The 12,475-nt window shown below is 38.5% G+C and overlaps 1 protein-coding gene across 10 annotated transcripts in view; it reads right to left on the reverse strand.

Moving 5' to 3' along the window:
* The window catches only part of MINAR2 (membrane integral NOTCH2 associated receptor 2), a 47,519-nt gene that overhangs the window by 34,741 nt on the left and 303 nt on the right, over positions 1 to 12,475 (reverse strand). For all 10 annotated transcript variants that reach the window (XM_060415641.1, XM_060415636.1, XM_060415639.1 and 7 more), the window contains exons 2-3: positions 12,118 to 12,294; positions 2,338 to 2,565 (exon numbers count right to left, since the gene is read on the reverse strand). In XM_060415641.1, the coding sequence (XP_060271624.1) occupies positions 2,338 to 2,565; positions 12,118 to 12,294 (405 nt within the window). The remainder of the gene's footprint in view (positions 1 to 2,337; positions 2,566 to 12,117; positions 12,295 to 12,475) is intronic.

Genomic DNA, 12,475 nt, shown 5'->3' on the forward strand with positions numbered 1-12,475 from the left:
CATAATGGAGACTATCCACCCCCACATTCTGCTTATAGCTTGCATTGGTAACTAAATATGGGATTCTTTTCTCCTTTTTTATTCATAAACTTAGTAATTCAGAAAAATGGGAGTGACCAAAAGCACATGGAACTTTCATGGCCTGTAAAGTAGTTGAAAAGGTTTCAGAAATTAAGTTGGGCATTCCATGTGCTAATTAGGAGATGGGGTAGGGATGGTGATGAAGTAAGTTGAATTGATGAGGTGTAAGAGGAGATACTTGGAGAAGGCAATGGCACCCCACTCCAGTACTCTTGCCTGGAAAATCCCATGGACGGAGGAGCCTGGTGGGCTGCAGTCCATGAGGTTGCAAAGAGTCAGACACGACTGAGGGACTTCACTTTCACTTTTCACTTTCATGCATTGGAGAAGGAAATGGCAACCCACTCCAGTGTTCTTGCCTGGAGAATTCCAGGGACGGGGGAGCCTGGTGGGCTGCCATCTATGGGGTCGCCCAGAGTCGGACACGACTGAAGCGACTTAGCAGCAGCAGCAGCAGCAGCAGCAAGAAGAGATACTAATACAAACCAAAGTTGTGACTTTATGAGGCCTGCCCACCGGTCTCCAACCTTGAGGGGCCTTTGCTCTGAGGTGAGTGGGCAGGTAGCAGATAAGTGGGAAGAGGGCCAGCCTTGGTTTTAGTAAAGCAATATATACATCATGTTCACATTCAGTCTTCCTAAACATGTCATGGTATTGCCAACAAAAAATTACCCCTTAGTGCCAATAACATTCAGTTTCTTTAGCCTCATATTTGAACTTTATTTTGAATCTGTTTGTTAGCCTTATTTCCCCCATTTTTCTATTACTTTAGCTGTAGCCCTACCAAAAATGAACTACCTATTGCTCTGACAAACTCTCTTATATTTGTGCCTCTATTCTTGTTACTTCTGATAGAATAGAGCCTCTCCTCTCATGCAAACGACTCATGTCATCTGGGGTTCTACATATCCTTCAAGTCCAGCCTAAATTAACTTTTCCACAAAGGCTTCTTATAATTCAATGTGACTTTGTCCTCTTTTGAATCTGCACAGTACTTTCTACTCATCATATAGTCACTGTCTTCCTCTCTCTTATCCTAAAGTTACCGCTTGTTGTTAATACTTCACTCAGATGAACTTTTGGAGGGCAAGAATATTCTTCTTTACAGTACCCTTGTCATTCACGTAAACAACAAAGAGAAGAACAGAGGCTCTAGCACCTAGTCAGGAAATGTTTGTGAACTACATCAATATATCTTTCCTAGTTGTAGGAGGTTATTTCTTAGAGGTCTTGATCTTTGGATTCCTGATTAAAAAACACAAGATTACTGTTGCTAGGGGGAAGCATCTGTTATGGAAACATCTCTGGAGAAGAGGCTACATTAAGGATGAGATACACTAAACCCACTGGGAGATAAAGAAACTTCAAAGATTCTGGACAATATTTAAAGGAGTGCAAATTTGAGATTTTTAAAAATATAAGACTTTAAGGGGATGTAATGCTGTCTCCTTCCAAAGGAAAAGCCTGTAGGTGACTAGGGTATGAGGCTTAGGACAGACATACACTGGTACACTGGGAATATGTCAGGTCTTTCTGGCCCTAGGACAGGCAGAGGCCAGCCAAGGTTGGGTAGAAATCCAGTCCACTCGGAAAACAGGGTTCCTTTCCCTGCTTTTCAGGGATTCCTAGACTTTGTGTTTGAAGGGTGACACCAGGCGAAAGGGAAGGAAAAACTTGAGTTGGGTTTAAGCTGGGTGAGTGAGTTCATTGCATACTTCTCCTGTGTTGAAATGCTTTTGTTTTGTTTTGTTACTGAGACACAGGAAAATGTCCAAAATGTAAATCTGCAATCTTAAATCACCGCGTAGGCTTGAAATAAAATGATCTTTGATGAGAACTGCCTTGCACAATGCCTAAGACACAGCAATTAATCAACATATTTGAAAAAGTGTAGAATAAGGAACTCAGCTATTCACAAACATAAATGATCTCAAAACTAGAGAAAAACCCTTAATCTTACAAACTGACTTTCACAACCTGATACCTTCCAGGTAAACCCTTCTTCTTGTCACATCATTTCTTTCTCTCTACACTGTAGTGATGCTGTTAACTGCTGAAATTATAAAACACAAAACACATAAATAAACACAAATACTGACTAGGAGAGAGAAGGTAAAGCCAGGGGCCAAAATGGCCTCAAATCTGGAGATTTTGTGCCCAGTGAAGAGTGGCCTCTCACCTTAATACCCGTTTCTTTAAGGATTATGTAACTGATCTCCCTCATCAATTAAAGGAGTTGATTCTTTGCCTGAGTACCTTCAGATGCCCAGAGAGGTTGGTATGCAGGGAACGCCTGTCATATTCCTCAGCGGTCCAGGAAGGATTCTTTTTTCTTTCTTCCATAGCTTCCTCAAAACTTACATCACCATATAGTGGGTTATTCTTCAAAACTGATGATAAGGATGGTAGGGGGCTCTCTACGGTGATGGTGCCCTTCATACTGGATCCCCTCATGTGTTGAGCAGTAATATTCTTCTTTTCTCTCTGTCAGGAAACACAGTAACAAAGTTTCTCTTACCAAGAGGTCACTGATAATAGGGAAGGAAAATGTGAAATAACTATACCAGAAAGTTTAATGATTCTGCCTGGACCCAACAGCTTAGGACAATGAATGAACGCAGAACTCTAGGATCTGGTTTGACTTAGGATGCTATCACGGAATTCTTTCTTTGCATGTGATCGTGTTCAGATTCAGTAATCATTCATTAAAATGCTATTTTACAATGACAGAGAAAGAACAGCATTCCTTAATTCAAACAGTAGAATTCTAAGGAAAGTAACTTTTCCCTAGTTCACTTGCATTGAGATTTAATGACATGTTACCTCTTTCCACTTGTGTATTCTATGACTGAACAAAATAATATTTAACATTACTGTATTAATCCAGCAAAGTCAAGATTAAAAGGTATTTTATAGCTATGCTTTGGCTTTCATGAGAACTCCCTTGGGATTCTGATTTTAGACAGCTTGGAGAACTAGACTAACTTAGCATTGCCCTCTTATATGTCGCTATAGACCAGCGGGCTATTGGATAGCTCTAATTCTGACTTTCAGATCTTTAAAAACTTAAAAAAAAATTAAACCATGATATACTTGTAGAAAAGTACATATGTTATAAATTTAGAGTTCAATAAATTTTCACATATCAAATAAACCCAAGATACTACCAAAATACAAACCATACTAGCATACCCCACACTGCCTTCTAATTACTCTTGGCTCCCCTCCCCAAGGATAATCAGTATCTCCAGAATCCCCATCACAGGTCAGTCTGTACTCATTTATATAAATGGATTATACAAAAACAATGTGGTTTTTCTGTGTCTGGTATGACCTTCATATTTTTACTTTGCCTTTTTTTTCCTTATGACTGCAAAGCTATTATGTAGATAGAAAAATTTCAGATTAAAATGTATTCATTGACCACATAAACTGGAAAAGAAACAGAAAGCATATAGAGTAATGTCTTATTTATCACAGGGCATCAAGGGAAAGGAATTCCACATAAGTTAATTTTCAGAAAACTTAGGTTTGACTCTTAAAAACTAGTGACACATTTCATTATCTTACAGCAATTTTTCAATAAATGTGTCTCACATATTTCAGCCTTCCTAAACAGAGAAGTTTAAGTAGCAATTAATATTTTTCTGAGTTATATTTATAATCATCAGTGCACTGATTCCCTCACATCTATTGGGGTATATAGGTCATATTAAATACGTATTTATATAAGTAAAGTTGTAAACTAATATATGTAGCTTCCTTCTGAAATGGCTGGTAGCCACCCCAAAATCATCTAGATAAAGCCATTCATATTCTCTTTGGCCTTAGGTTTCCCTAATTTTCTTAAGCCAGATTTTTCTTTTAGATAGGTAGAGATCAACTTGGAGGTCTTATCTGGCTTTATTAGATTGCTGGTCTGTTCAAAATCAATTTATATGCTATAATACTAAAGTTTGCAATGAAATAATAAATCATCTTGATTTAGCATTCATCTTTAAGATGGATGAACTCATGAAAAATGTTTCTGGAACTGAGAAAAAACAATTCGATATAAAATTTAGATAGTTTCAGTTTAGCATAATTCTGACTCAAGTTTTTTGCTTCAAGGCTAGATATCTAAGATCATCTATGAAGAGAAATAATCCTTCTGACGTTGAAAAATTGGCTTTGTCTGTTTTCTTGCCTGCCTGACTATTCCTTGAGTTTCCTAAATAAGAAAGCTCTATAAATCAGAAAAATAGTTTTAGAGGTTAAGAGAAAAACACAATACCCTCTATTACAATGCATAAAAACCTTGAGAAACTAATATACAAAAGATAGAAAAAATAATCAGAGCTATTTTTAAAAGAACATTCAAGGTCTTAATTCTAAACAGTATTCTTGAATGTTCGAGGTTTAGAATTTAGTGCCATTTAGTTTTGCACTGTTGGAGAAGGCAATGGCACCCCACTCCAGTACTCTTGCCTGGAAAATCCCATGGATGGAGGAGCCTGGTAGGCTGCACTCCTTGGGGTGGCTAAGAGTCGGACACGACTGAGCGACTTCACTCTCACTTTTCACTTTCGTGCATTGGAGAAGGAAATGGTAACCCACTCCAGTGTTCTTGCCTGGAGAATCCCAGGGACAGGGGAGCCTCATGGGCTGCTGTCTATGGGGTCGCACAGAGTTGGACACGACTGAAGTAACTTAGCAGCAGCAGCAGCATTTTTGCACTGTATGACAATTTCATGTCTGAAGGACATGTGAAGGGAAAATTACTAGAATAGTTTATCAAGAATTTTATGGAAGAAACAGAATATACTAATTGTGGCTGAGGTTCTTCTATATTTTGATAAACTAAAAAAAGCTCTTCAGAGAGAAAACCAAAGCATGTCTTTGATTTTAATCTTTCACTCTACCTTCTATACGGACTACATTTATCAAAAGGAAGCACAATAGTAATTTCATTATTTTAACAATATGGGCTCTAAAATAACTTAAAAAAATACTGTTTAAGGAAATAAGCTTCAAAGCTTACCTAGGCTTTTCTGTATTAACCATTACTTTGTCCACATATCCTTTATACATTTTAATCAATATTTATGCCATTTATGTATAAGTAAACGATCATTTAACAAAAAGAATAAAATGGAAGAATTTCAACAGACAAGCACTGAAAGTATACAATTAATAGGCCAATAAAGAAGGAATTTCTAAAAAAAATACTTCAGGAAGAAGAAACCTGATATTAGAATGAAAGGTTAAGATGTATAAGAAGAAATGCTAGGAAAAGCAAAGAAAAGGAACAAAAGGAAAAAAAGCTGATGAATATATACAGAAATCTAAGCAAGCACTGATTTTATGGTAAAATAGAAATAATAACCACTAATTTGTGAGTTTTAAGATAAGAGAAACCTAAAACTAAACAGTAAGATCTTTAACAGATATATTCGATTGGGAAAGTTCTTTTCTTCTTTTTGGCCACACAGCACGTGGGATCCTCATCCCTTAACCAGGGGTTGAATCCATAGCTCCTGCAGTGGAAGTGTAGACTCTTGGGCCACGTGAGAAGTCCTTACATATGAAATTTTAAGAAATAATTTCTCTTATAGGATGGAGATACTACTTAAAAATAGAGAAAGAAGGTGTAGATTCTAAATCAGTAAAGCAGAAGGAAAAAGATGACAGAAAGTTAATCTAAAAGATAAGAAACCTGAAACAAAGAATACAGAGGAGAAAATCCTAGGAAACAGAAAAAAATTTGAAACAATCATGTTAAATAAATAGATGAAACCCTCTATTTAAATAACAGAGACATCATATGAGATTTTTAAAATACTTAAAATACAAGAACTCAGAAAAAATGAGAGTGAAAGTACGTAAAAATATATAGCAGGCAAATATAAACAAAGAAGAGCTGGTGGTGGGATTGGTTAAATACTCACCAATTTTGTTTTCCTTTTCTGAGCGCAAGGCATGACCGCCTTCCTCAGGCTGTTTGACGTTAAACTGGGCCCACTCTTTCTAGTAGTTGATGTGGGGTCAAAAGTAACAGAGATCATTTCCAGGCCGAGCCCCTGAACTCTCCAACAAGATTCCTGGCTCACCTGTCCTCACTTCCCATTTTCTGTTGTATCACTGTAAGCAAGGATTCTGAAGTGGCAGAGCTATGTAAGATGAAAGAACTTCAAGCTCTGGGATACTGCTTAGAAAAGAGCTCCCAACCCCTGACCCTCCCCCACCCCCCACCCCTGCCAACCTATCTGTCCTCTCTCAGACTTTCCATGCACAAGAATGTTTTTCTTCTTTTTAGTTATTGATATTTTGTCGTCATAGTGTGGCCTAGCCTACATTTCCCTTAGTACAGAAAGTGATAGCTTGAAATTCTACAACTGTTGGCATTGGCTTAGCAGTTAAGAGAGGGATGAGAGGAGTATCAGAAGCTGGATGGATGGCTATTCATAGCATACAGCGAGAAATGTTTGGTGTGTTATCTGTGGTCATTTGGAATCTAATCCCCTGTAGCTCTATGAGGGATAAGTAATACATGTACAAGGATCACAGCATTGCTGTATTATAAGAAAGAGATGAACTGATAGAAAGAACTGAATCATTTGCAAAAAAACAGGAGAGAAACTATGGAAATTTGATACCTTCTATCATTAAAAATCTGACTGTTTATAGACGCCAAACACTAATTGAGGCAAAAAAAAACACACAAAAACTCATTTAAATTTCCTGGTAGAATGAAGTGACTCAGGATTAAAGGTCACGTTAGGATGTGGTTTCATAACTATTACTCCTGACTGTCTCCAGGCATTTGTCATTGAGTCAAAGGACGGAGAAATGGAGGCAGAAAAGCAAACCGTTAAAGCCTATTTGAGAGCAACGCCTTCAAAGAACTTAAGGTGTATTTATTGACATATAGGAGTGACCACAAAAAAATAGAAATGATTGCATTGATAAATAGCTCACACTAAGTTTTATAAGAAATGGTTCACCAGAGAAACCACAAGCCTAGACCTAAAAGTTTTTAAGATTGTTAAAAATTACAGACAAAACCAACAAAGCAACAGTAACCCTATGCCTCCAAACATGGATGTATTAATGGATTAATAGGAGTGAATTTTGAAGCCTCTACTGCCTTGAGGGGGGCCCACTCTGATATGGCAAAAGACTTTGATGAACAAGGGAATGCTTCCTAGTGCGCTGGACCAGGAACTTTAGAGAACAGTGCCCCAGGAGATCTTCTAAAGAGGAGAGTCCTGGCCTAATCCATCTTCCCCACCATCAAGGAAGGAGGGCCACACAAACTATTCCCAGGAGAATCTCAGAATTACTTTGGAGCAGTGTCTGCGTGCTTTCACTTTTCCCATTCAGGAAGGAAGAATTACTGCAGCGATTGCATGTCTAGTGAGCAAAGATTATAGGACCGTTCGGATGGGGCGCTGGATAAACGTAGTGACTGCCTCTGGTGAGGGATGAATGTTGGTCAGATTAAATCTAAGAATATGGTCACCATGAAATAATAAAGACAGGAGAGAGCAATAAATATTAGAAGAAAAATAACCCATATATACGATGGAATGAATCAGTGATATTGAAAGCTATTTCATTTTGAAAAGGTTCAGTTCAGTTTAGTCGCTCAGTCGTGTCTGGCTCTTTGTGACCCCCATGGACTGGAGCATATCATGTTCACAAATTGGGAAAATCAAGATCATAAAGATTTCCATTTTCCCCAGTGTGGTCTATATGTACAATGTAATTCCTATCATAATCATAATCTAAACAGGGTATTTTGTTTGTATTTCACATGTGAGCCCAGAGACAACTTTTCCTAGAAAGTTGCGCCCCACTGGTCATGATAACTCTGTTTTCCAAATTGCTAAATGGTTACCTTTGTGAAACACAGATTTGATCATGTGATTCTCTTGCTTAAAATTTTTCATCAACCCCTCCAAACTTTCAGGACAAAATTTGAAATCTCATGCAATACCCATCAAGCCTTCCCAGTCTGACCCAGACCTCTCTTGGAACCTCTTCTTCTGCCTTCCCCTCCAAGTAACCAGGGCTCTGAAGTCCCACATGTGCTCCTGTGACACACTGTGCTTTAATAAGGTTTCAGTGCCAGAGGCATTTGGTCTCATCGAGGAGCAGTGATGGGACAAAGCAGGTGATGCTTCTGGCAGTATTATCATCCAAAGGTGAATTTCTGTCCCCACTGGAGATTTTGTAAACTACATACATTTAGCATAACTTGATAAAGTCATGTCCTGATAACTGCAAGTAAAATCCTGAGCAAGTCAATGATGCCCCTTAATCTACTTCTTAGACAATAATTTATGTACCTCAAAAGTCCAACAACATTTTGCCCAAATATAAGCTTATATGGGCTGCTCTTATTGAAATAGGATATGGAATACTTGAAATAGAGACAGTCCTGGAGAAGGCATGACATGTGTGTTCACAGACAGATTGTGAAATATAGTTATGATACACAAAAACAAACAAACAAAGCTGAGGGAAAAAGAAGAAATGTTAGAATTTAAAGGGAAAAGAGAGCTATAAGACTGGGAAAAAAAAAAAGTAAGGAAAGGTGATTAGGAAATACACTCAGGAAATGACCTTGTCTAGAAACCAAGGGAAGAGCAACCTCCTTACCCTTGATCTTCTGCTCTAGTTCATAGGTTAGTACAGAAATCCCCTGGGTTCTCAAACAGACATCATAAAACTCAGGAAAAGATACAACAAATAGATTAGTCTGGAAAGATTCCGAAGTCTAACTGCTAATCAGAAGAAATATCCCACTACAATATCTGAAAAAATATATTTTATCATTTATACCAAAAGAAAAGGAATTTTTTTTTTACCTTCCTCTATAAAGGGATTGGCAGAAATATTTGGAATATAATCCCAAATGCCTTCATCAGATACATGCCCCCAATTATTTCAACAACCAGAAATACCAGATTTTGGCAAAAGTTTGTTCATTGCATTGAGAAGAACTTTATCAAGAAGGCTTCTTTATTTCTCTAGTGAAAGAATTAAAGAAAAAGTATAAATCTAGTTAAATCAAGAAGTACGTGCTTGTACTCTTTACCTGCAGATACAGGTGACCTGTGTATGCATGTTCACAAAGGGAATGAACAGTGTCCTGAGATGCTGGCATGCCTGGGGACATCCTTGCTTACTTTCCTATATGCCTGGTATTGCTTCTGCTCATGTGAAATGGCTTAGAAAATTGCCTCTGAAGGTGGAATGAGAATTTCAAAAGAGCATAAAACATAAATCATGAATATAAATACACACTTTTTTTTTCCTTCTTGCTGCACTGTGCAGCATGTGAGATCTTAGTTCCCTAACCTGGCTCCTGCAGGGGAAGCAAAGTCTTAACCATTGGACTGCCAGGGAAGTCCCTAGACGTTCTCGTTTCAACTGTTCGGTTACTACCAGTGTTGACGGCAATGTTTGTAGGTTAAGTCCTTTGACATTTCTTGACGTAGGCTTAATTCTAAATACTATGTACCTGGGGTGGGGGACGGACGATGAGCCAAAAAGGTAAGCTAACACAACTCTGAAATTTGTATGGATTTCATGGAAATATATAATCTAACTGCTTGATTTGGCCACAGAGCTTGGTAAAAGTACTGACTACACCCTCTAACATGCACACACACACACACCCCTCCATCCACGGCATATATCAAAGAATGCAAGTGGTCTTATCTGCTATTCCAAATTCTAATGACAGGCTAATTTTAACACATTTGGGGATACTATTAATAGCAAATGACCACACGATACCCATTTCTTATTCTCTTAAAGGAAACTCTGTCAGTTGTTTTTACCTTATTTGCTCTCACTTTCAAGGAACTATGTAAAATGAATTATACACTAATTGCAAGTGGAAATACTGCATGGACTGAGTAAGGGCCATAATTGATGCTTCTCAAACTGGTTTATTGTGGATTTGAAACAAGGAACCAAGTTTCAAATCTCCTTATTCAATGCTCTTCAATTGGCTTAATGTCGCCCCACAGAGTGAGACATTAAGCCAACAAGGTGAGGGTTTTAAATTAAGAACCACTTAACAGCTGCCTGCCACCTCTCAGACCCCTAGTACCTTAGTCCACCTGGTATATTCAGTGCCCTTATTCCAGGTATCACTATAACGACTTACAACTCCCACACATTCTTCTCTTTTAGATTTGTTTTTTTTTTAACCAGTGAATATTACCACTCTTGGATTTTTAAGATCCAACCAAGGAGAGAAGCATTATTTATTGACATATTGCAATCTAAAGTAGCAAATATAATTGTTTTTACTCATTTGAGCCACATTTACCCAACTAACTAAAATTGTAATTGATTTACTTCTTCCCTCCAAGCATTATTTAGTAGTGTATTGGCCTTTATTCAGTCATTAGACATTTCTTTTTAGGGTAAAGTTATAACTAAATCAAGTTTATGTATAGTTTACGATTACCAATGACACATTCAAAGACACATGAAACAGATTTTTACATCCTTGGTTTGCCCTGTAAAACTATTTCTATACCTCAGGGTCTGTTGGGAAAAAAATGCCCTTTAAAATTTGCATTTCACTCAGGTTTAGGAACAATATTCAATGGAGCTTTAAACTGTGAAGTTACACATGAAGGAAACAGGTCAACTCCAGTACTAAACAAAAGATGTTAGATCGGTGTGTTCCAACCTCAAAGGAATTTATTGGATATGTTTTCTTAGACTAAACTTCATAGCACAGGAGGGCCAAGGTATTCTAAGCTGACTTTTGAGTTATTTTAGTTCATGATATAAACAGTGAAAGACAAAGGAGGAATTTCATCGCATTTAACTTAAACTAAGCAAAACATACAAAAAGCAGCCATCGAAAAGGTGTGTGTGGATAGGTTTTGAAAATTACAAAAGGGAAGGATGTACAATTTTTTAAAAAGTCAGTTGTCATAACAGCCTGCCTTATAATGGAAACGAATTAAAACCCTCATAGGTGGAGGAAACACTTACATAACTATTCAAGTGTTCTTCATTCTAAATGATCTCATGATAAAGGTCCCGAAAAGCCCACAAACATACCACAAAGGAGTCACTTTATACCAGGAATCATGAGTAGCAACTGTTTCTTAAAACAAATTTCTGTTCAGGGAATTTGAACCACTCCAAAGGATTTAATGATTTGCAGGGGTTTGTAGGTCATTCACATCTGTTCTGAAATGAAATGCTTCTTCCTGTTTCTAAATTGACTAACCCTTAACCCCGTTAGCCCTCATGTCTTAAAACAAAGATTATTCCTAATTCATGAGCTGGGCAACACTCAAGGCCTTTATGTTTCTTTCAGCACATGGAACTCATCAGTTGTATCCTTCTCTTGTGGTTAGCAAAAGAGAAGGAAGATGCAGAAGAAGAGAGCAAGAAATGAAGTCTGGGTTTGAAGACTGCTTGTTAAGTCTTGTCTACATGGATACCCGCCGAAACAAAGAGCCTCTACAATAACAGCCAGCACCTTTCTCAGGTAGAGAGTTCCCTCTATTTTCTTTCTTTCCATCATTAGGTTTCCACTGTTTCACTGTTTTGAGTTTCTTCCCCATGAGATGAAAGGGAGCCAGTCTAAACGAGGTGGAAGCAAGATTCAGTTGTCTTAGAGGCCATGTATGAGCCCACAGTGTAATCTTCAGATGCTTTATGCCTAGACTACACCAGAAGACAGAGGTGGGGTTCCACCCAGAGCCTTATCTGCAAATGTAGTAATTGATCTGAAGACATCTGAAAGGGGAAGGCTAGGCAAAAATCTAAAAAGATGGTATGAGAAGCTGAGGCATGAAGGAAAATGAATGGTTGGGATAGTTCACGGAGTTGATCAAGTGGTCAGAGCAAGCCTCCTTCCCTTGACAAAGAGAGAAAGCCCCTTTCTATGGCAAGAATGAGCAGCTACCCTGTACTCTGTTGCCTGTAGCTTTTTTGCACAAATGAGGAAGTGGCAGATGCCGAGAAGGCAGCAAGCCCCCATCCGCATATATGTGTGCTCCCACACCTTACCTGTGAGTAGACGAGGTTTTGCCAGTGTTGTGCAGCAGGGTAATTCCCTCCCGGAAACCGCACCAGGCTGGCCTGGAGAAGGGCTGAGTTCCTCATTAAAGACTTCACATCGAGCTGCAGGAACTTGTCAGGATGGTTGTTATTTGGCAAAACAGAGAGATCCATGCCTCCCTGCATCTACAGTGGAAAACAGAGGTGAGCGAGGCTGCTGCTCTCAGAGTGGTCCATTATTAATGAGCCTGAGGGGTGTCTGCCTGGCGTGTGAAACCACAGCTGTGGGCTGTGCCCAGAAACCACTCTCGAAATGACATAGCAACACAGGGAACAGTGGAGCACCCTGACTTACCCTTCACACCAC

This window comes from Ovis aries, chromosome 5, assembly GCF_016772045.2.
Source record: "Ovis aries strain OAR_USU_Benz2616 breed Rambouillet chromosome 5, ARS-UI_Ramb_v3.0, whole genome shotgun sequence".
NCBI classification, from domain to species: domain Eukaryota; kingdom Metazoa; phylum Chordata; class Mammalia; order Artiodactyla; family Bovidae; genus Ovis; species Ovis aries.